Below are 25593 nucleotides of genomic sequence, written 5' to 3' on the forward strand. Positions count from 1 at the left end.
TCTTTCATGCCCAGCGCCAGTTCGTCCTACACTTCTTCCTCGCCTCCTGCACCTTCCTCAACAGTTTGGCTGCTACCATGCACCCTTGGTAATCCCTCTCCCCCAGCCTCCAATGCCAGCTGCCTTGGTGCTGCCAACCTTCTTGACCTTGGAGATATTATCCCTACCGCCTACGACTCCTCCTGTTATTCCTCCTCCTCCTCCTCTTGTTCCACCACCTGACTCCGAACACTGTTTAAGGTGTGCTTCAGCATGTAAATCACTGGAATGGTCATGCTGATAATGGCATCGTCAGCACTAAACATCTTCGTTGCTATTTCAAAACTGTGCAGAAGGGTGCATAGGTCCCTGATCTGAGACCACTCCTGCAGCATGATTTGCCCCACCTCTGGATCTCGTTGGCCCAGGCTATACGTCATAACGTATTACACCAGGGCTCGTCGTTGCTGCCACAATCGCTGCAACATGTGCAGAGTTGAATTCCACCATGTAGGCACATCGCATTTCAGCCGGTGAACTGGCAGGCCCAACGACTTCTGTAGAGTTGTAAGCCGATGAGCTGCGGGATGCGAACAGCGGAAGTGAGCACACAGCGACCGTGCCCTCTGCAGAAGCCCATCTAGTCCGGGATAGTGGGATAAAAATTGCTGTACAACTAGGTTCAAAACGTGAGCCATACAAGGCATGTGTGTGACATTGCCCCGGCGAAGGGCCGCACCCAGGTTTGCAGCATTGTCGCACACAGCCTTCCCTGGCTGCAGGTTGAGTGGAGACAACCATTGATGGAGCTCGCTCTCCATAGCTGACCACAACTCCTCAGCTGTGTGACTCACATTTCCCAGACATTTCAATGTAAACACTGCCTGAAGTCGTTGAGCCCTGGTAACAGCATAGTGAGGAGGTGTGCAGGATTCCTTCTGCGCAGTTACAACGTGTGTGGCATTACCAGACAGGCTTTAGGTGGAGGACCGAGAGGAGGTTGAGGAGGCAGAAGCAGTGGAGGAACTTCTCGATACAGAGGATCGACGAACAACTCGTGGGGACGGCAAGACTTGGACTGCAGCCCCTTCTCCTGATGTCGCCGTAGTTACCCAGTGCCCAGTCACCGACATGCAAAGCCCCTGTCCATGTCTACTCGTCCAAGTGTCTGTGGTGAAAGGCACCCTGTCACACACAGAGTTTCTCAAGGAAGTGGTGATGTTGTGTGCGACATGTTGGTGTAGCACAGACATAGCTTTCTTTGAGAACTAGTGGTGACTGGGCACCTGGTACTGGGGCACTGCGACGGGCATAAGGTCTTGAAAATCCTCTGTGTCCACCAGGTGGAAAGGCAGCATTTCTGTAGCCAACAGCTTGCAGATGGAGAAATTCAACCTCTTAGCTTTGTCATGGCTAGGAGGAAATGGTCTTTTACTTGTCCACATCTGAGGGACTGAGGGCTGGCTGCCGTGCTTAGATGGAGTTGAGTAGGGTGTCCCTGGCAAACTGCTGGTCTGTGAGGAAGGTGCAGGTGGAGATGTTATGTTGCCTTGATCAAAATGTGGTGTCGATGTCAGAGAGCGCTCAGCAACAGCAGGTGCTTTCACTTGCAAATGACCTGACGACCTGCCAATCACACTGGCTGTTGTGGGTAAAATGGTGTAAGGTCTGCGTCCAAAACCATGTGCGACTGCTGTCCCCACAGTCACAGAGGATGAAGAAGACGCGGATGCACTTGATGGGGCAGACGGTGGTTGAGCCGGCCCATTAGGCCGCATTGTAGCACAGTGAGCTTCCCACTGCAACTTATGCTTCATATCTATGTGACGGTTCATGCATGAAGTACTGAAGCTAGTCATTTTTTGTCCTCTACTGAGATTTTGTTGACAAATCTTACAGACAACATGAGTTGGGTCATCCTTTGCAATGTCAAAAAATGCCCAGGCTATGCAAGGCTTAGAGCCCGTGCGACCTGAAGACCCACCACGATTTCTGGTCTGAGGCACAGTTGGGGTTGAGGATGCAGTTGTTGATGTGCTTCCCGTACTCTGTCTCTGTCCAGGAAGGCGCAACGTAACCTCGTCGTCAGACTCGTCACTAGCATCCTTCTCCACCTCCTCTGCTGACCTCATGGACTGGCGGACTGGGGGTTGACAGTAAGTGGGGTCTACAACCTTGTCATCATCATCCTGTGTGTTCTCACACCTGTCGTCCTCAGAGCCAACCTCTTCCTGCCCCGACCGAAGTTTTCGTTCCAATCAGGTATCTCAGTCTCATCATCATCTTCCTTATTGTCTGCACCAACAGGAGTTACAGTTTGGGAACGAGGGTCTACATTATGCTCAGAACCTTCTTCATCTGGGCCTGGATCTGACTCACGAAGATTCTGGGCATCAGTGCAGAACATTTCCTCTTCTGGATTCACTGAAGCTCTGGAGCAGACCTCTGATTCCCAGGCTATAGTATGCGTTAACAACTCTACAGACTCAACCATGTGTGTTACCCCATGCTCAGATGGGTGGCTGGAGAATTGGGAGCTGTGAGGAAGCAAGTGCGATTGGGGTGACAACTCTGAGGACTGGAGTAGTTGTAATGTTGAAGTTGACATGGAGGAGAGCCCACTTGAACGAGCACTTGATATCCGTTCAAGCACCTGCTGTTTTTGTGCCGCATCTGGAATTTTTGGTGATGCTTGTAGCGATGGTCGTAAGAAAGGGATCATATCAGATTGTCCACGAAAAGAAGTAGACATCTTACTTTGGCTGGAAGATGGTCTTTCTTCTGCAGATGTTACTGTTGCTTTACCACCTACCCAACGGACACAACCTTTTTTTCCCTTTCCAACACGCCTATTCCCCTTTCCACCAGCAGCAGGCCTTTTGCCACTCAGTTTAGTGCTTAACTAATTGGTAACTCTGTATCTGTAGTTGTTGGCACAACAACCGATGGATGAAAACCAAGCAGAACTGAGTGGCCAAACTGTGGTACTAGGCCCAAAACTATTAACTGGGTTAGATGCTGTAAAAATTGAGATACACAGGCGGTGTAGTTAGTTTCACAGGCGGGCTACTCTGCTGACGTGCAGACATTTCTCCTAGGCCCAACACTATTAACTGGATTAGATGCAGTAAAAATAGAGATACACAGGCAGTGTAGTTATTTTCACAGGCGGGCTACTCTGCTGACGCGCAGACAAGGCTCCTAGGCCCAACACTATTAACTGGATTAGATGCAGTAAAAATAGAGATTCCATAAACGAAAAGAGAATGGTTCCAGCTTCAGTAAAATTATGAAAATTTATTCCAACTTTTAAAATGGAGAAACAACTCCTGGGACACCACCATAGCACATGCGAGGTAGGCAACGCGTTTCGACCGACACAGCGGTCTTTGTCACAGAGATTCACAGGCGGTGTAGTTAGTTTCACAGGCGGGCTACCCTCAACATGCTTATCATGTCACTCTCCGCAAGGAGAAACGATACTTCTTGGATCCCGGTCAGATGCCTCTCAATCAGCCAAACCAGATCTCCACTTTGCACTGACGAGGGGCAGTACCCCGAAACACAGTGTCTGCAAATTGAGATTCTTGTTTGGCTATTATCCTAAGTCATGTGACAAGGCTCATTAAAGAGTCGACATTGACTGTTAGGATTGCTACTTCCAATAGGTGGCACTAGAGTTCTAGTCCTCTTCCTCTCTGAAGAGACAATTTGCATATTTCCCAGAGGAGCATTGCGGCTTTTAGTCTCCTCACCTCGACATGCTTCTCATGTCACTCTCCGCAAAGAGAAACGATACTTCTTGGATCCTGGGAATGATGCAACAACTTTTCACACCTGGATTTGGGGATCCTCTGCCATTCTTCCTTGCAGATCCTCTCCAGTTCCATCAGGTTGGATGGTGAACATTGGTGGACAGCCATTTTCAGGTCTCTCTAGAGATGCTCAGTTGGGTTTAGGTCAGGGCTCTGGCTGGGCCAGTCAAGAATGGTCACAGAGTTGTTCTGAAGCAACTCCTTTGTTATTTTAGCTGTGTGCTTAGGGTCATTGTCTTGTTGGAAGGTGGATCTTCGGCCAAGTTTGAGGTCCAGAGCATTCTGGAAGAGGTTTTCATCCAGGATATATCTATACTTGGCTGCATTCATGTTTCCTTAAGTGGCAACCCGTCGTCCTGTCCCTGCAGCTAAGGCTCTTCTCCCACGATTACTCAGTTTGGCTGGACGGCCAGGTCTAGGAAGACTTCTGGTGGTCCCAAACATCATCCATTTAAGGATTATGGAGACCACTGTGCTCTTAGGAACCTTGAGTACTGCAGAAATTCTGTTGTAACCTTGGCCAAATCTGTGCCTTGCCACAATTCTGTCTATGAGCTCCTTGGCCAGCTCCTTTGACCACATGATTCCTATTTGGTCTGACATGCACTGTGAGCTGTGAGGTCTTATGTAGACAGGTGCGTGCCTATCCAAATCAAGTCCTATCAGTTTAATTAAACACAGCTGGACTCCAATGAAGGAGTAGAACCATCTCAAGGAGGATCACAAGAAAATGTATAGCATGTGACTTAAATATGAGTGTCTGAGCAAAGGTCTGAATACTTATGACCATGTGATAATTCAGTTTTTCTTTTTTAATAAATATGCAAAAAAAATCAACATTTCTGTTTTTTTCAGTCAAGATGGGGTGCAGACTGTACATTAATGGAAAAAAAATAAAGTTTTTTGAATTTGCCAAATGGCTGCAATGAAACAAAGAGTGAAAAATTTAAAGCGGCCTGAATACTTTCCGTACCCTCTGTATACACTTTTTTTATGTGAACGCTTTATGTGATATTTATTGCACTTCTCTGTATTCTTTGGGTCCGGATGTAGTTTAATTTGTCAATTTGCAATTTATCTAAACTCTATATAATCTATATTCCCAACTTATGACTACGCTATTCATCAGACCTGTCTGTAGTTATCTGATGTTTATATCCACCATAGATCTGACAGCTTTACCAAGTGATTGAACATGGTATCTGCTATTAATGGTCCATTATAACTGGCACTACTTGTGAACTACTGTATTTACAGTGGGTTTACCAAAGTGTTGAAATGACCCTGTCATTATGTATATGTTACCAGGCCTATCAGCACGGTAACAATGATTTTCTCTTCTGCAACATTTATGGATCAACATTAGATTGACCTCTCTAAATGACTAAGAAAATCAAACATCTTTATGGATGACATTGATAGTTTGGATTTTTCTATAGCACTAATCTCGGCTGTTAACCAGCGAGATAGACTCTGAAGACTTAGTTATAACCAGGCTCTGTATAATTGAAAGGCCATGGGTATTAAATCTGTTATCAATGTTTCACTAATTGCATACTGAACTTTCAAAGCCATGGTTACCCTGTCATCATTTAGCAGGACTTTACCTTTGTATCACAAAAATGAGTGGGAAGATTGATTGAGGTCACAAGCGGCTTGACGGTGCATGTATTATGCTTTAGTATTCACAATCAGTGTGATTCAAATCCGCCATACAATAACCTAATTAAAATGATTCAATTTTGTGCTTTGCCGGCAATAAAAAAATATTTCTAAATATAAAGTGTTTGGAAAGAAGCTATCAATAATAATCAAGATATATCCCACAATCACCAGAATGACTGTGTTACATTTTATGATGAAGCCCCCGAAGGATATACTTTGATTATCAAAACACTGATAGAACCATCTGGCAATGCTTGTTATCAACAGGAAGCAGGACAAGCTGCTCAGCATTCTCCAAATGTGTTCCTGTGGATTATGGGACTTAACGTTAACCATCTTCTATGTCAACTGTAGAAAAATGTCAGCAGAATACTTGCGTTATTGGCCCTGAATTCTTAACGTATGCACAATACAGCACTCTAGTCACATAGCAGAAAGGATTATTAGGATGTTTGTGCCAAGCAACTATTGGGTAATTCACTTTAGGCCTAATTCACGTTGGATTTTGCTGAGATTTTGTCAAAAATATATTGTGCTAAAAATTCATGTCAAATCCAAAAATAATCTGAATCACTTAATTTGCAACATACAAATTTTTGATGCTGCCACCGAAAAAAATCTGTTTCTTAAAGAAACATTATGTTACTTATTTGCATGCAGGAAAGCAGGCAGATCTGCACCAAAATTAGTGGCACATATAGCTTTCTACTCTATAGAGAATCAGCAGTAATACAGATACCCATAGACTGTACCCACTTAGTTTTTGAAGCAGAAACTACCAGTGGCGAATTTTGGAAACAGGAACAGATGGGCTACTTGCACAGTGAACAAGTCTGTACTGTAGGAACATGTTCACACACCACCAAGAAACTTGAAGACACAAAATGGCATAGTAGAACCAAAGACACTCAGTTTAAAAAAAATCACAGTAATCCGCAAGTGTTAGTAAAAATATGTAAAAAACAGGGTATTTGGTTGATACGTTTTTTGCAAACAATGTATACTAAGCTGCTCCATCAAACGTCAAGCGTTTCTGCACCTCAAAAAACACTGCGGATCCGCAGAGAATCCGCAACGTGTGCACATACCCTAAATTCACTGCTAAAAAATGTCTTCAGTGAAGACACTCTATCAGCTCACTGAGGAATCAGATTACAATTGCAGCCTATAGAAATTTATAGAGAGTGGAGGCCAAGTATGATAGAGAAACCGCAGATACAGACATGTTTTACACTAAGTTCACCTAAAATGTCAGTTACAGTTTATAGCCCCAAAATTAGAGCATTGCTGTACAGGGAAAAGCAACAGTAGGGCCTCTATGTCTCAGATTAACATTCTCGGCAGGAGTCCAAGAGATCCCAGAGAGATACCAACGTTTCCTAACTCTGTAATACACCTTTAAAATTGGCATCACTTGATTCTGTAATAACGAGGTATAGGCAAGTATTTTTTTTCTTGTGTTTTTTTTTCCCTACAGTATATTTATAGTATTTTTCTTTTGTCATTTCATGTAAATGCAACTTACATATTTGTTGGTTTTTATACTAGTCTAAACTGAATATTTCATATAGTTTAGTTACAGAATAGGACATATAGGTAAGTTACAGTTGTGCGCAAAAGTTTACATACCCGGCAGAATTTTTGCTTTCTTGGCCTTTTTTTTTAGAGAATATGAATGATAATAACACGAAAATGTTTTCTCCACTCATGGTTAGTGGTTGGGTGAAGCCATTTATTGTCAAACTACTGTGTTTTCTTTTTTTAGATCATAATGACAACAAAAAACATCCAAATGACCCTGATCAGAAGTTCACTTACCCATTTCTTAATACCTTGTATTGCCCCCTCTAACATTAATGACAACTTTTGTGGTAGTTGAGGTTGAAGTTCTTTTCTCAGATGGTAAAGCTGCCCACTCTTCTTGGCAAAAAGCTTCCAGTTCCTGTAAATTCCTGGGCTGTCTAGCATGAACTGCACACTTGAGATCTCCCCAGAGTGGCTCAATGATATTGAGTGTTGTGAATTCTGCTCTTGGGTTCCCTCCAGTGGTTGTTGGTGGGAATACAGTTGTCTCTGACTCGCAGTCCTGGCCAGGTGTATCGGATAATTACAATTCTGACTGGGATATTTAGGTGTGCAGGATCCTTTAGCCCTTGCCAGTTGTCAATGTTTCTCTGGAAGTGTTGGATCTCTGCCTGGCCTCTCCTGCTTATCTGCCAGTTCAGCAAAGATAAGTGTCTGTTTCTTTTCCTGTGGCACACATGCAGTGTGCTTGTTTTCAGTGCTGTTCGTTTGTTTTTCTTTTGTCCAGATTAGACTGTGTCTGTGTTTTTCTCAGTCTGGTTGGTTTCACTGGAGTTGCAGATATACGCTCCTACATCTTTAGTTAGATGTAGGAAGTTTTTTGTATATTCTGCTGTGGATTTTTTGAAGGGTTTTAATACTGACCGCACAGAACTCTGTCCTATCCTGTCCTATCTAGCTAGAGTGGCCTCCTGTGCTAAATCCTGATTTTTCTGCCTGTGTATGTTTTTTCCTCTCCGACTCACCGCCAATATTTGTGGGGGGGCTGTCTATCCTTTGGGGATTTTCTCTGAGGCAAGACAGTATTCCGATTTCCATCTTTAGGGGTATTTAGTCCTCCGGCTGTGACGTGGTGTTAAGTTCAGGTTTGGGGTCAGTATAGTGGCCACTTTCTCCAGTGAAAGTTCTCATGCAGCTCCACGGTCACCGGATCATAACAATTGAGGTCAGGAGACTGAGATGGACACTCCAGAACCTTCACTTTGTTCTGCTGTAGCCTATAACAGGTCGACTCAACCTTGTGTTTTGGATCGTTGTCATGTTGGAACATCCAAATACGTCCCATGTGCAGCTTCTGGGCTGATGATTGCAAATTTGCCTCGAGTATTTGCTGGTAATGTGCTGCATTTGTACTGTCCCAGTACCTCCTCCTATCTGTTGCAAAATATAGTTGTTGGGTAGTTACCAAAAACCTATGACCTGTTATGTGGTTTATTTGATAAATTGTCCTATACTGCCATCTACTGCCCAAAGTGTAAAGGTGCAAGAGTTTTGGTCATATGACACTCTCAGTCCGGTTTCCTGTGGAAGCCTCTAGAAGCTGCAGAGGGAAGATTCAGGGAGGAGTTCCTCTTCTTCCTGTAAGGAGCGAAGGAGAAAAAAAACAGCCTGAGCGACGTGAGGAGAGGTCTACTTCCTAGGCTGCTTTGCCTTTAGCCTAGGTCCCGTTTCCCTTAATCTTCAATCGTCCAGGAAACTGCCACAGCCTACGCCAGGAAGACATCTTAAATTTCAATCTTCATAGAGACAGCAGAGATAAAGCTTCCTACGGAAGCATCTAGAAGCTGCCGAGGGAAGAGTCGGGGAGGAGTTCCTCTTCTTCCTGTAAGGAGTGAAGGAGAAAAAAAGCAGCCTGAGCGATGTGAGGAGAGGTCTACTTCCTAGGCTCCTCTGCCTTTAGCCTAGGTCCTGCTTCCCTTAATTTTTTATTCGGCCAGGAAACTGCCACAGCCTATGCCAGGAGGACATCTTAAATTTCAATCTTCATAGAGACAGAAGAGATAAAGCTGTACAAGGGCTCTTCTGCTATACTCCATGCCTTTAATGGTACTGCCAGCGTGAGTGCCTCATGGTCTACTGCATCTTCTACTGTACGCCCTGCGACAGGGAAGTGTATCAGGGCTTAATCGTGAGTAAGCAGTGAACACTATTTCCAGAGTGAACCAAACTGTGTAGGTCCATCCTTGGAAGTAATATAACTGAAGGGCTTTGTCAGTTTAGATAGTAACCCGTTATATACCTGGTAGTCAGCCGATCACATTATTTAAGCCATTAACTGGGAAGATTCCATCTTAAACGTCATGGTGACCATCTCTCTTGCAACCTAAAATTTCAAGCTTGTATGAAAGACAAGTCTATCGCTATGGACTATGTATTTGAAGTGAATAGAGTAAAGACTCCCTTTTGATTACGTTAATACCCTTGTCAGCATTCATCCTTGAAAGTGCGCACACACACTAAGAGGCTGTAAGGGCTCATTGTGAGGGACACAGGGCTAGCACGCCACAACGCCACATGTAATATTCCTAATTTCTTTATTATTGGCTGGCTCTGGCACCTATAACATTTAGTCCCCCCCAGGGCACTGCACATTCATCTTTCCTTCAACTTTGACCAAGTTTCCTATGCCTTTGTATCTCACACATCCCTCAAACATCAGCGATTCACCTGCATGCTTTACAGTACGAATGGTGTTTGAAGGTGAGATACTTTGTGGCATTTGCACAGTAATGGCTTTCTTCTGGCCACTCTACCATGCATCCCATTTTCTTCAAGTGCCTCCTTATTGTGCATGTTGAAACAGCCACACCGCTAGTTGTCAGAGAGTCAAGTATTTCAGCTGATGTTATTTGTGGGTTTTTCTTTGTATCCCAAACAATTTTCCTGGCAGTTGTGGACAAAATTTTGTTGGTCTACCTGACCGTGGTTTTGTTTCTACAGAGCCTGATTTTACATTTGTTAATCACAGTCTGAACGCTGCTGACTGGCATTATCAATTCCTTGGATATCTTTTTGTATCCCTTTCCTGTTTTATACAGTTCATCTACCTTTTCCTGTAGATCCGTTGACAATTCTTTTGCTTTCCCCATGACTCAAAATCTAGAAATGACAGTGACTGGAGAAAAGATGTAATGCACACACTGATTACAAGCAAACAGGTCACAGGTGAGGATGTTACCTTTAGTAGCCAGTCAAACCCATCTGTGTCAACTTCTGTGCATGTTAACAGGCCAAAATCACCAGGGTATGTGAACTTTTGATCAGGGTCATTTGGATGTTTTTGGTTGCCATTATGATTTAAAAAGATAAAACACAGTAGTTTGACAATAAATGGATTCACCCAACCACTAACCAACTGTATATGTACTGTAAGTTCTTAATAATGGAAAGTATTTAAGTATCTTTCATTTGCAATTTATCATTGTCAGGATACTTTGTTTATTCTTTAGTTATTTCAGAACTTGCGTTATTTCCAGTCTTTGAATACACTTCCCAGAATTTTCTTTACCAACAATCCTTGAACATTCTTCCCATACACATCTTTCTTATCCACCACAGCCACTCCACTCAATATTATGGCCACCCTATAGTCTCCTATACAGTAGCCACCCCACACAGTATGGTGATCCCCCCAAAGCATGACGATCCCCTACAACCGCAATACAGAATGATGATCATCCACAACCCACCATATAGTATAATGGCTTCCCCCCTCATTACAGGATATTAATATTTCATATAGTTCAAGTTATAAGTAAGTTTTTAATAATGGAAAGTATTTTTGAATCTTTCAGTTGCAATTTTATCATTGTTAGGATACTTTGTTTATTCTTCAGTTATTTCAGAGTTTGCATTATTTCCAGTCTTGAAGGCACTTCCCAGAATTTTCTTTACCAACAATTCTTGGACATTTTTCCCACACACTTCTTTTTTATCAAAGAAACGGCTGCATGTGATGAGTAATCTTCCTTTGACACGCAACATAATAATTTTCCATATACACATTACAAGGACTATGAATGAAAGATTCTGAAAAGATGGCAAGTAAAGTAATCCCTTGAGATTATGCATGGCTACAGAAAACATTTCTCTTTCCAGTATGCATCTCTATTAAGCTATATAATGGCACTTTTATCCGTTCTGCTTATATTCCCAGTATTTTATTTTAAATTTCAAGGTTAAGGAAATTATTGTTAAAAAGTTGACGTGATTACATTAGATGCGCTGAGAAAAGCAATAAATGATTTAATTTTTTTTTGCGAGAAAAAAGAACATCCCTAAAGGATCAAGTTTGACAATGCCTTATAGAGAGTATCCCAAGTGGTTATAGAAGGATTTGAGATGCTGAGAAATGGTTTATGGAAGAAATGATATCATGCTTAGCTGTTACTTTACAGCTTTTTCTCTTTCTGTTTTTACCAATGTGTTTATTTGGGGACAAATAAGAATTAATTATAACTACAGAGTACACAATATTAAATTTGCACAATAATTTATATTTTTTCTTAGTTCATTCCATATAATAAATTTGGGCATCCATTGAAGATATAATATTGTCAAAAGACCACAAAAAAGCAAACATCTGGTATGTTATACTTGCCATTTTGCACCTTTGCATCTAAGGGATTTTTTCTGTGATTTTACCCTTTAGTTGTCTTTTTTGGCAGAAATCATTTTCTGGTTGCTCTTTGGCAGATTCATTTTTACAGTGTTCATGTACAAGTATAAAGCTTTCAAGAAATGAGCAATTCACTTTGGGATGCCCTGGTTCCGTGTCCAGTCCGTTCCTTTGTGGCAGCTGGTCTTCGTTCACTATCCATGGCCCGTTTTCCTAGGCGCCTATGCTGCTTACTAGGCCGCAAGACTTCATGATGTCACAGTAAGAGACAAATCAATTACCACGTATGAAGGCCTAGTGGCCAGACCTAATAGACATCATGCTGTCATGGGGCCTAATAAGCACCAGAGGTGCCCTATATGGCAGGCGAAGAAGTGAAGACCAGCTGCCACGGAAGACTAGACTAGAAGTCAGACCAGGGCAGCGCAAATCGAATTGCTCATCTCTAATTTCAAGGTTCTTGGTTGACAGACTTTATACAGGTGCACATGTAAAAAAAAAAGAGCTGAAGCAACCAATCCGATTTCTGTTCCTGGTCTTCATTTTAAAAATGTTTTCAGAACTTTGCATAAAAGAGTGCTGGCATCTGTGTAAAAAGTTGTATTTCACATAATATAAAATCCTGCAACATTTTTAATTAGAACTCTGTGCCATTGCTCTATTATTCCTCCTGAGCTGGCAGTGTATGGATAAGCACCTTTGACAAGGGCTGGCAATACCCAGTGTCAATTTAATTCTAAATTTCTAGAATGAATAACAGGAGAAAGACAATAGACGTTATACATCCACTGCCAGTGAAGAGTCCGTTAAAACATTTTGAATAAACTTCCTAAAAATATTTTGACATAGGCAGAAACAATATATAGCATAAATGATCTAATTTCAATATATAAAATTCATAGTTTTGATTTAGTTATTATGTATGTACTTGTTTTTCTAAGGTATTTTTACCTTTTGATCAATGTATTTATTTTCCTCAATCCCAGATCGCTTGGAGTGATCACAAGAAGAAGAGGACGCTGATGGAAGTCTTCTTAGAAGGCAACTAGTGTCTTGTTGTTGACGGTCAATAAATTGCTTCATAAAACTTTCCCTAGAGAAAACAGACATTAATAATAAATTAAAGGGGTTCTCCAGTGAAATTATATTGATGACTTGTCTTTATGTTGTACAGTGCTCGTCAGCAGCCGCTACACATTGAATGGAACCGTGAAGTGCAGCTCTGTTCAATGTTTACATCTGGCTGCCATTGGGGCGAATAACAGAATCTTACTAGATGTCTGTAGAGGTGTGCCACTGACTTCCATCCTACAAAGACAGGCTAAATGCACACGTTGAGGATTAGGCTTAGGAATTTCTGATGCGGATTCTGCCTCTCCTGGCAGGGACCGTCAGGGGCAAGCCCAGAGGTGACTAAACCACAGTGGCCGTACCAAGCGGGGTGGATCAGAAGAGAAGAAGAAGACAAGGACTGAGGAGAAAAAACAAAGGAGGACGGAGAACAGTGGGCGGGAAACCAGGAAGGCAGGACCAAACCGAAGAACCAGGAAGACGGACGCCAGACCGGAACGGCAGGAGAGCCAAGGCAGGAGAAAACTGCGGGAAAAAGAAAGAATTGAAGAAGGCACGGAAGCAACGGCAAAAGTAGCAGGGAACCTAAATGAATATGACAACACAGGAGAGAAGCCGGCAAGACGAAGGCAAAGGGCACGGACTTTCACAGCTCAGGAATGCCAAACTCAGAGTACAGGAAGAGCGAATGGGCCAGACGCACAAACAGAAGCTATGCGACAATCAGGCACCGCCAAGCAGGAAGGACAGCCTCTTATAGGAGAAGTCTTACCCGGATTGGCTGTAGGAGATCACAGGATCTAGCGTTCCAGGGAAGGAGGAATGGGAGAGGTACACATGCACCCTTTGAAAAACTCAGAGCGCCTGCGCAAACACCGGGCCCCCCTAGCAGAGCGGGATACCGGAAGCAGAGAGGAGGCGAACTGAGGACGAGCGCGCCGGGACCCAGAAGAGGAGCAGCGGGGACGTGCAGCGGCAAGAGGAGCAGACACCGCAACGGGAGAGGAGAAGCCGGCACGCCGGGACCCAGAAGAGGAGCGGCGGGGACGTGCGGCAGGAACGGTAACAGTATGTCTGACTTTCCTTTGTTCATTTTCATAGATTTTTTATTTACTATTACTTTTATAAGATTCAAGTTATTTTTGTGACCATTGTGGATTTTTCTGTCATTAAACGAGGAGTACCAACAATTTTGACCACGTATGTATGTATTGCAGTGTTCTAATCCTAATTAATGTTGTTATAATATAACTGAATTTAACAATTTTACCAAAGCAGATAAGTTAGGAACCTCCATATAGGTGACAAGGGATCATCAGAGGAGAGCAGTTAAAAATGGTCACTTAATGATCAGCAGTGTCTGATAGTAGTGAGAAGATCAGACTGGAGTGATTGTGTCCACCATTTGCAGCTCTTACATATACAACCTTCAGTGGAGTTGCGCCCATAACATGCACAATCCAGTAAGGTGAGCACATTATAAAACGTTTCTTTTATATTAAAACCCTGTCATGTTTGCTGCACTGAGAAAGCTCCTTTCTCTGCTTCCCTCAATTCCAATATATGCTTCGTGTATTAAGCCTGTCAGTATAAGGCTCACAGATGTTCCATTAGGCCTATGGCTGCAACAAAGATGACCCCTCTTCTATGACAATGCATCAGCATGGGGATTGAAAGAGGAACCCCACTTCCTCTGTATATCCTCCTAGGTGCTATAGTCGTTATTGTCCGTGACTTCTAAGGCAGGGGTGCATCTAGGGGGGGGGGGTGAGCAAGACATTTGCTCCGGGTATAGCAGGAAGGCACTGTCGGGTTGCTTCATGCAGCTATCTAAGGTGTCTCACCAGTGGCTACATTTTGCCACCCCCGTGCTGGGATTCTGAACCGCTGTCAAGCTGACAGCCGGCTCAGAGAAGATGCGGCGTACCTGCTCCCAGCAGTCAATTGTACTTGTGTCTTTCAGACTCAGGGAGATGTCAGCAGACTGATGAGGTCACCTGATCATTCTGCTGATGTCACTCTCCGCTGCCGCATAGGCATGGTGAACGCCGGTCAGATAACCGCTCCCCTGGAGCTGAACAGGCTGAAGATTTATTGCTGGAGGAAAAGAGACATTATAGGGAGCAGGGATGGGATGGCTGGAGAAACAATATGAGGAGTGGGGAAGACTGGCGTGGACATAGTATGAAAAGTAGGGGGATTGATGTTGCGGACACAGTATGAGGAATAGGGGAGACTGATGCAGACACAGTACAAGGAGTGGGGGGGACTGGTGCTGCAGATAAAGTATGAGGAGCAGGGTGGATTGACATGGACACAGAATGAGGAGCGGGGGGTGCGATTGGTGCAGACACAGTTTGAGGGGAAGGGATAGGTGCAGAAACAGTATGAGGAGCGGGAAGATTGGAGCTGCAGACATGGTATGAGGCGTGGGGGAGATTTGTGAGGACACAGTATGATGAGTGGGGGGACTGGTGCTGCAGATACAGTATGAGAATCGATGTGGACACAGAATGAGGAGCGGGAGGTGGGATTGGTGTGGACACAGTTTGAGGGGAAGGGATGGGTGAAGGCACAGTATGGGGAGCAGGGGAGGGGGGATTGGCGCAGATTCAGTATGGTGAGGAGGACCTGTGAGGAGACAGCATGGTAAATTGGGGAGCAAGAGGGACTTGTGATGACACAGGACCTGTGAGGAGACATTAGGTGAGTTTAAGCTTTTTTTATTTTATTGCGCCAAACCTTTAGATCAAGAAGGGGTTATCCTAGTAGTGGACAACCCCTTTAAAGAGATGTTGTCAGCTGATACATGCAGCCCAGTCTGTGAGCAGCATGTATCAGACACTGGCTGTGCAATCTCAGCCAGGTATACCTGAGATCATACAGCCAGTGTCTGATGCATGCTGCTCACAGATTAGGCTGCATATATCAGGTGTCAGGTTCCCTTTCATATGTCTGCTCAATATTTAGCTTTATTTTTCGGATTTTTTATATCCCGAATTAACAGTCAAGTTTGTATTGGTCCACTGAAATTGCTGGGCTGTAGATTGTTGAACTAAAGGAATCTTTCTATATTCTACAGAACCAGACCTCCCAGGAGAGACTAGAAAACAATATTCAATATTCAGCTGCCACTTTCAAAATGACATTTTTACTGAAGGTTGAAACATTTTAGAAGCAAATTGTGTCATAATGTGCAGGCACACAACTGTAGAATAAAAAAGACATTTGTGGCACTTAGAAAGACATTAAAATCCTCTATCTTGAGACATATAACAAATAAATGAGTGTCAAGCAAGCATCATTTTATCATATAAAACAGAACTTTGAAAACAAACATGTTAATATTGTGTGAAATATCTTTGGTTCTTCAAGGGACATAAAGGTTACATCTATTCCTAGACAATTATAAAATGTACATTATCGTTACATCATCCATAGCCTTCAGTGTCACATATTAGAATATTGCTATTTGAGTACTTACGATAAATTTTAGGAAAACTAGTGTAGTGTTAATGTGGCCATACATGTTACATTGCAGTCGGTTGGTGGTTGAACAGTTGTTGACTGACAAATTGCTTGGTGAACGATTCACTGGGGAACAATTTTAAACATAATTTTTGTTGAATTCGATTTTTCTTCAGATTCAAACTAAAATAGGCATGCTGATTTCAAAACTGCGGTTAATTTTCTTCTATCACACCAGGTTTTTTTTTCTACAGTTTATCTCAATGTCTTTATTCTAGGCTGGATTGAGGGTAACACTAGTGCCCTCTTATTGGCTGAGAGCGAACCGCCATGGATGAGGAGGGGTGGAGGATGAGTTTGGCAACCAGCAACAGGTGAATTGCCTAAGCTATTCAGTTACATGTGAGACAGTGTGTTGAGAGGTTGTGTGCCGCATCGGCCCATATTCCTCAGTGCACCCTTGATGTGGCCAAATATTAGTAGGTGCATGTTCCCACCTACTTCTTTTCCCTCCATCTCCACCTCCCTCTCTTCTTTGACAGCCTGGCTTTATAGAGCCAGGGAAGAGCAGAGAGAGATGGAAAACAAGTAGGTGGGAAGGTGCACTTAATTATTTGGCCACGCCAAGTGTACACCGAACGCCTGTAATTGGTTAGAATGGTCATTCTCTTCTGACAGATTCCTTTAATGACACCAGGCGAAGAACAATCTGGGAATATTCTAGGAATATTAATTATTCCACAGAAAAATCTTTTGTGGTCTAGTAACTATCAGACAAAAAATAACATAGAAGTACTAGTTCTCATTAACCCCTTACCGCTGATGCCAGTTTTCACCTTCCTGGCCAGGCCTAATTTTTCAAATCTGAAATGAGTCACTTTATGTGGTAATATGTCTGTAATGCTTCCACATATCTCATTGATTCGGAGATGTTTTTTGAGACACTTTGTACTTTGTTATTGGTAAATTTAGGTCAATATGATTTGCAATTATGAAAATATCTAAAACTTGACACATTTGGAAAAAAATTAACTTTGAACTTTTATGCCCTTAACACAGATATGTATTAATTATTTACCATATGTTTACTTTACATTTGGATAATTTTTGAAGCAGTTGTATTTTTGTTAGAATGTTCGAAGGGTTAAAAGTTATCAAGCTTTTTTTTTTTCATTTTTTTCAATGAAATGTACAAAAGCCTGTATTTTTAGGGAATTCCCTTTTGAAGTGACTTTGAAGGGCCTATATGTCAGAAAACCTACAAACCTACAAACAAGACCGCTTTTAAAAAAAAGTTTACCCATCAATGTGTTCAAAACTGCATTCAGAAAGTTTCTTAATCCTTCAGATAATTAAAGGAATACATGCACATTGGAAGAAAAAAAATATAAACTATATTTTTCATTTGCTGTACAATTTCTCACTACTGACAGCAGCAACTGAGAGGTTGCAGTGCTGTGATCAGAAATTCCGACAGGTCCAATGCCAGCACAAGCAGCAGGAGCTCAGCTGTGTATTACAGTCGACTCCTACTATGGATGGCACGGGCACAACTCCTGATTGCACTAAATAACTTGCAATTTGGACATAATGTACCGCTACGCCCATTTTTTGAGAGGTGATATAATGTTATTTTCTTATCTTTTCTCTATGCTCATATTTTTTTTTCTTCACATGGCTGCTGCACTCTCTCTTCCTTTGAACGTCCACTGGCTGCAGGACTTATGGCACAATAAAGTCACGCGAGCCTTGGAGACTCAGAGTTGATATGGAACAACACTGGGATCGAATGGAAGCATAAGGTGGTTATATTTTTGTTTTTCATTTTACATCGGGGAATCACTTCTACATACACAGATAGCATAGCTACTACTGAGCAGGTGCGGTGGGCACCATTTTCAAACGGATTTTTTTTTTAATATCAGGATAACCTCAAGCACATCAATTATAAACACAGTACATATGCGATTATGCTGCAGCGCAGTTGCCAAGACTGGCGACTGCCTGCAGAAGGGGCTTTTTTTTATGTATGTACAGAATTCATGCTGCTAACTAGAGGGTAGGTCAGTGAGGGATCAGTGACCTGTCAGCAGTCTGCTTTATGAATACCTAATCAGAGCACCACATGAAGACCCCCCACAGGCCTCCCTGAAGCACGATCGTATCATTAACTTAAAATCGAAAATAAAAATTAATAAACAACCACAAGACAGATTTCATCAACCAAGGTATCATATTAATCAGTATAACGGTGCTGACCTGACACTGTCTGTAGGTTACTGTGCACAATTTTGCTGACAGGTTCCCTTTATGAAGGGGTTGTCCAAATAGTGGACAGCCATTTTAATTGGCCACATATTAATAATACTGATGATCTAAATATAAAAATGTAAATGATGATAATAATATACAGTTTATACAATCATCGTGTACTTTATATTTATACTATATCCATAGGATAAGTCAAAGGTATCAGATTGGTGGGGGTGCGACTCCCCTGCCAATCAGCCATTCTCGATGCCAGCAGCAGCCAGAAGTGATCAGTTATAGAGCAGAATCACACAACTCCATCAACTGTATGATGACTGCAGCGGGGTACTGCATATTCAGCCATATTCAAATAAATAGGCATGGATATGCAGTAAGCCGACCGCCATCATACAGTTGACAGATCTGTGTAGTTCAACTCCGCAACTGAGCACATCTGGCTGGCGGCACAGAAAACAGCTGATCAGTGGAGGTGCCATGTGTGGCACTCCCACCAATCTGATATTGAAAGCCTATCCTGTGGATAGACCATTAATATAAAGTGTTGAACAATGCTTTAATATTTAGACCTTTGAAGCCACAACAGTCTTCTGTGAAGGAGTTTCTTACACTTTAATTGCCTGCAAAAAGATAATCAATTTATTCCAATATCCTTGCTCCTCCATCACATGTGACCCGCTAATGAATCACAGGGCATTCATATTAATTAGAAATACAATGCAATTTCCACCTGAGTAAAATACAGCTCAAACCTAATTTTGATTTCTTGTTCTCTTTCATATAAATGGGTTTACATAGTAACATAGTAACATAGTTAGTAAGGCCGAAAAAAGACATTTGTCCATCCAGTTCAGCCTATATTCCATCATAACAAATCCCCAGATCTACGTCCTTCCACAGAACCTAATTGTATGATACAATATTATTCTGCTCCAGGAAGACATCCAGGCCTCTCTTGAACCCCTCGACTGAGTTCGCCATCACCACCTCCTCAGGCAAGCAATTCCAGATTCTCACTGCCCTAACAGTAAAGAATCCTCTTCTATGTTGGTGGAAAAACCTTCTCTCCTCCAGACGCAAAGAATGCCCCCTTGTGCCCGTCACCTTCCTTGGTATAAACAGATCCTCAGCGAGATATTTGTATTGTCCCCTTATATACTTGTACATGGTTATTAGATCGCCCCTCAGTCGTCTTTTTTCTAGACTAAATAATCCTAATTTCGCTAATCTATCTGGGTATTGTAGTTCTCCCATCCCCTTTATTAATTTTGTTGCCCTCCTTTGTACTCTCTCTAGTTCCATTATATCCTTCCTGAGCACCTTCAAAAGAAAGGTCAGTCATCTACAAGAGACACTTATTTTTGAATATTTGTTACTATGGATATTCAACTAATCGCTTGGATAGAAAAAAATAATGTGCTATAACACCACAGCACATCATAATGAGCAAACTGTGTCAGGGGAAGCTAGGGGATCCAGAAGCTGGGATCTCTGTCAAGTGCTTTAATTATGACAGTTTATAGTCAGGACCCAGGGGAAGGGCGAATTCTCAAACTGTAGAGGACAGAATAGGAGCAGGGATATTCAGCGATTAGAGCTATTATAAAACTCGGGTGCTGAGGTATCATGTACATTATTTATAGTGGGTTAAAGAGAACCTGTCACCAGGATAGTGCACAGTAACCTACAGACAGTAGATACTGATGAAAATTACACTTTGGTTGATGAAATACACCTTGTGGTTGTTGTTTACTCTATATTTAAGCACATTTTTCTGCTAAACAAGATTTAAAACACTTGAACACAGATATTTTACTATGGTTACTATACTATTTCTGAAGTCATGTTCCTTTAAGGACTACTTAAAATGACTTTCCCTTAGTTTACACTATATGGACAAAAGCAAGTGAACATTTCATTATTAAACTCAGATATTATAGCCGCATCAATTTTACACAGGTAAATAAAGAGCTATGCGATCTTGATAAGCATTGGTAGTAGTACAGAAGAGTTCAATGGATTTAAAGGGAATCTGCCACCAGATTTTTGCAACCCAATCAGAGAGCAGAATGATCTAGAGACAGAGACCCTGATTTCAGTGATGTGTCACTTACTGGGCTTCTTATTGTATTTTTCATAAAATCACTGTTCTATCAGCAAGTGATTATCACTAAAGAAATAGTAAACCTGCTGGCATGTGGTCCTCCATTCTCATGAGCCCTGTATAACCCTGCCCCACCACCGATTGGCAGCTTCCTGTCTATGCACAGTGTACACAGAAAGCTGTCAATTAGTATAGGTGTGTAGTGTTGAAGGGCTTATATAGAGCTCAACTTTCAGAGAACTGGTGGATTTGCAGCAGATAAAATATAGATTTTATGAAATCAACAGCAAGCAGGTCAGTAAGTGATACAGTACATCTCTGAAATCAGGGTCTCTGTCTCTACATCATGATGGTCTCAGATGAGACAGTAAAAACTTGGCCATGGATTCCCTTTTCCCTTTTAGTGGGGCACTGTTCCAAAGTTTAAAACACAAAAATTGAGCTTGACTTCAGTTGGTACACATGCATAACTTAAACATATGTTCACATTGGCCTCAAAACATATAAAACCTACAAGAGAAAAAGTGAGCAAAAACCCTGCTGTAACTAAGTAAACAAAAAGCAAAAAGTGCATTTAAATAACACAGAGTTTTTAGTAATGCTTTTTTAAATAAAAAAATTGCATAAAAGCCATCCTACCACGACAAGGTAACTCTGATCGGGACAGTCCTACACTGTCTAATATTAAAACCTTACCATGTGTCAATGTTGACCTCAGTGTGAATAAGGGCCGACAAAAGGACTGGGCCCAACCAGTGGAACACCAGTCTGGGGAAGCCTTATATACAATGTCCAGCTCAGAAGAGGGTGACCACACCCCGGCTTGCACAAAATGCAATAATACAAAGAAAAACACACAAAAATTGAGCTTGACTTCAGTGACTTCACTTGACTGTTACAAAGTTTGCAGCATATCAGTCAGAGAATGTGAGTGAGTTAGAGTCACATTAAGGTTTCCTTTACAGAACTTTAGTAATGTTTTTAGGATTGTGAAAAACATTATGATTTTTATGCACTTTTCCCATAAAATTTCCCAGGTGGTATTTTTCTGGCACACAATTATTACCATATTTTTGCAATGAGTATTCTATGGAAAAATACATTCAAAAACAGGTTACTGCTGTGTTTAAAGAAAAAAGAAAAAGAAAATTGTCCTCTTCAAACCAGGGATTGAAGCTTGAAGAGGACAATTTGCATATTCCAGGTGCCTTCTGGAAAAAGCGAAGAGTCTTCCTCAGCAAGAAGATCATTGGGTACAGCCGGGACCAGCTGCTTGGAAAGCATCGCCAAACCAGGGATTGAAGCTTGAAGACGACAATTTGCATATTCCAGGTGCCTTATGGGAAAATCAAAGAGTATCCCTCAGCAAGCAGATGGTTGGGTACAGCAGGGACCAGCTGCTTGGAAAGCATCGCCAAACCTTATGGTGCGCACATTTTTGCCTATAGGACATTATTGCAAGAAAGCTTGGCTGATTGAATTGATTACACAAGAAGCAAAACACACAGCAAGGCAGCAGGATCTAGGAGCATGGCAGATGTGACAACCTACATGGTGAGCTGCAACATGTGCTACATGTTCACAGATCGACCAGAAGAAGAATCCAACTTCACCTGCCAGAAGTGTGTAGACTACTCGCCCTTTTAGAAGAAAAGGTGCGGGGTCTCAAAGAAAGAATTGCAACTCATCAAAGAAAATGAAAACTTCCTAGACACTTCAGAAGCATCTCTACTGGTCACAGAAGGTGAAAAAAGTGTCAGAGAACCTCCAAAAGCAGATGAGTGCAAGCATGTGACCAAAAGAAGCAAGAAGACCATGGAGACATCACCAACCACACAACTGAGAAACTGACACGAAGTCCTTGTGGAGGATGAAAATGGCACACCTAAGGATGAGGCACTACCAGCAAGCAAAGAAGAAAAGGACACACAGCAACACCCAGAAGTGACAACAAAAAGTACAGCCACAGAGGCACAGAAGCAGCCATCTACAGACCGGACATAACCGCAAGAAAAGTATGTTGCCTCCCAGGTGCGAAGATCAAGGATGTGACAAATAGGATACCACAGCTCATCACTTCCAAAGACGTCCACCCATTTCTTCTGATACATGTTGGCACCAATGACATGGCAAGGAAGGACCTACCGACAATCTGCAAGGACTTTGAAGAGTTGGGGAAGAAAGTAAAGCAACTGGATACATAGGTAGTTTTTTCTTCTATCCTTCCAGTAGACGGGCATGGTACCAGGAGATGGAACAGGATCCTTGATGCAAACAAATGTCTAAGACGATGGTGCAGTCAACAAGGATTTGAATTCCTGGACCATGGTGTGAATTACTTGTACGACAGGCTCCTCGCCAGAGACGGCCTACTCCTCAACAAACTTGGGAAACACAAATTCACCAGAAGACTCTCTACACTTATCAGGAGGGAGTTAAACTAGAAGAAGAGGGGATGGGAAGAAAAACATTAGACTCGAACATGAAGCCAGAAATTATACTGATGAAGGATATAAGGTGCGGCAAAGACCACCCAAGACAACATACTCGGAAGGGAGGTAAGAAAATTTCTAAAACAATCCACAGGGAGGAGAATGGAACAAACAAAATCCTCTAAACTGCATGCTCGCAAACGTCAGAAGCCTGACAAACAAGATGGAAGAACTAGAAGCAGAAATATCTACAGGTAACTATGACATAGTGGGAATAACCGAGACATGTTTGGATGAAATCTATGACTGGGCAGTTAACTTACAGGGTTACAGTCTGTTTAGAAAGGATCGTATAAATCGGAGAGGGGGTTGTCTTTACGTAATGTCTGGTCTAAAGTCCACTTTAAGGGAGGATATTGGCGAAGGGAATGAGGATGCGAAACCGGCTAAATAAGATTAAAATAGATAAATCTCCGGGTCCGGATGGCATACACCCACGAGTACTAAGAGAACTAAGTAATGTAATAGATAAACCATTATTTATTTTTAGGGACTCTATAGCGACGGGGTCTGTTCCGCAGGACTGGCGCATAGCAAATGTGGTGCCAATATTCAAAAAGGGCTCTAAAAGTGAACCTGGAAATTATAGGCCAGTAAGTCTAACCTCTATTGTTGGTAAAATATTTGAAGTGTTTCTGAGGGATGTTATTCTGGGTTATCTCAATGAGAATAACTGTTTAACTCCATATCAGCATGGGTTTATGAGAAATCGCTCCTGTCAAACCAATCTAATCAGTTTTTATGAAGAGGTAAGCTATAGGTTGGACCACGGTGAGTCATTGGACGTGGTATATCTCGATTTTTCCAAAGCGTTTGATACCGTGCCGCACAAGAGGTTGGTACACAAAATGAGAATGCTTGGTCTGGGGGAAAATGTGTGTAAATGGGTTAGTAACTGGCTTAGTGATAGAAAGCAGAGGGTGGTTATAAATGGTATAGTCTCTAACTGGGTCGCTGTGACCAGTGGGGTACCGCAGGGGTCAGTATTGGGACCTGTTCTCTTCAACATATTCATTAATGATCTGGTGGAAGGTTTACACAGTAAAATATCGATATTTGCAGATGATACAAAACTATGTAAAGCAGTTAATACAAGAGAAGATAGTATTCTGCTACAGATGGATCTGGATAAGTTGGAAACTTGGGCTGAAAGGTGGCAGATGAGGTTTAACAATGATAAATGTAAGGTTATACACATGGGAAGAAGGAATCAATATCACCATTACACACTGAACGGGAAACCACTGGATAAATCTGACAGGGAGAAGGACTTGGGGATCCTAGTTAATGATAAACTTACCTGGAGCAGCCAGTGCCAGGCAGCAGCTGCCAAGGCAAACAGGATCATGGGGTGCATTAAAAGAGGTCTGGATACACATGGTGAGAGCATTATACTGCCTCTGTACAAATCCCTAGTTAGACCGCACATGGAGCACTGTGTCCAGTTTTGGGCACCGGTGCTCAGGAAGGATATAATGGAACTAGAGAGAGTACAAAGGAGGGCAACAAAATTAATAAAGGGGATGGGAGAACTACAATACCCAGATAGATTAGCGAAATTAGGATTATTTAGTCTAGAAAAAAGACGACTGAGGGGCGATCTAATAACCATGTATAAGTATATAAGGGGACAATACAAATATCTCGATGAGGATCTGTTTATACCAAGGAAGGTGACGGGCACAAGGGGGCATTCTTTGCGTCTGGAGGAGAGAAGGTTTTTCCACCAACATAGAAGAGGATTCTTTACTGTTAGGGCAGTGAGAATCTGGAATTGCTTGCCTGAGGAGATGGTGATGGCGAACTCAGTCGAGGGGTTCAAGAGAGGCCTGGATGTCTTCCTGGAGCAGAACAATATTGTATCATACAATTATTAGGTTCTGTAGAAGGACGTAGATCTGGGGATTTATCATGATGGAATATAGGCTGAACTGGATGGACAAATGTCTTTTTTCGGCCTTACTAACTATGTTACTATGTTACTATGATGTCGAGTCCATATGGGTCGAAATACATGGAGGAATAAACAGCAACAAAATTCTCATTGGGGTCTGTTACAAATCACCAAATATAACAGAGACATGGAAAGTCTAGTGCTAAGGCAGATAGATGAAGTTGCAACCCATAATGAGGTCCTTGTTATGGGGGACCCATAAAGGCAACAGGTTTCTGCTAATAACCAACAAAAATTATCTTTCACAATTGGTGCAGAATCCAAGCAGAGAAGCAGCACTTTTAGACCTAATACTAAATAATAGACCGGACAGAATAACAAATCTGCAGGTCGGGTATCTAGGAAATAGTTACCACAATATTGGACAGTTTCACTTGTCTTTCGCATGGGTGACTTGTCAGGGAGTCACAAAAACACTGAACTTTAGGAAGGCAAAGTTTGACCAGCTTAGAGATGCCCTTAATCTGGTTGACTGGGACAATGTCGTCAGAAATAAGAATACAGATAATAAATGGGAAATGTTTAAGAACATCCTAAATAGGCACTGTAAGTGGTTTATACTGTAACAACCCTGC

The 25593-nt window shown here is 42.2% G+C and overlaps 1 protein-coding gene across 2 annotated transcripts in view; it reads right to left on the minus strand.

Moving 5' to 3' along the window:
- Positions 1 to 25593, minus strand: part of NALCN (sodium leak channel, non-selective) — a 1007092-nt gene that overhangs the window by 189042 nt on the left and 792457 nt on the right. For both annotated transcript variants that reach the window (XM_069757980.1, XM_069757979.1), the window contains exon 17: positions 12613 to 12754. In XM_069757980.1, the coding sequence (XP_069614081.1) occupies positions 12613 to 12754 (142 nt within the window). The remainder of the gene's footprint in view (positions 1 to 12612; positions 12755 to 25593) is intronic.

Source organism: Ranitomeya imitator, chromosome 3, assembly GCF_032444005.1.
Source record: "Ranitomeya imitator isolate aRanImi1 chromosome 3, aRanImi1.pri, whole genome shotgun sequence".
NCBI classification, from domain to species: Eukaryota; Metazoa; Chordata; class Amphibia; order Anura; family Dendrobatidae; genus Ranitomeya; species Ranitomeya imitator.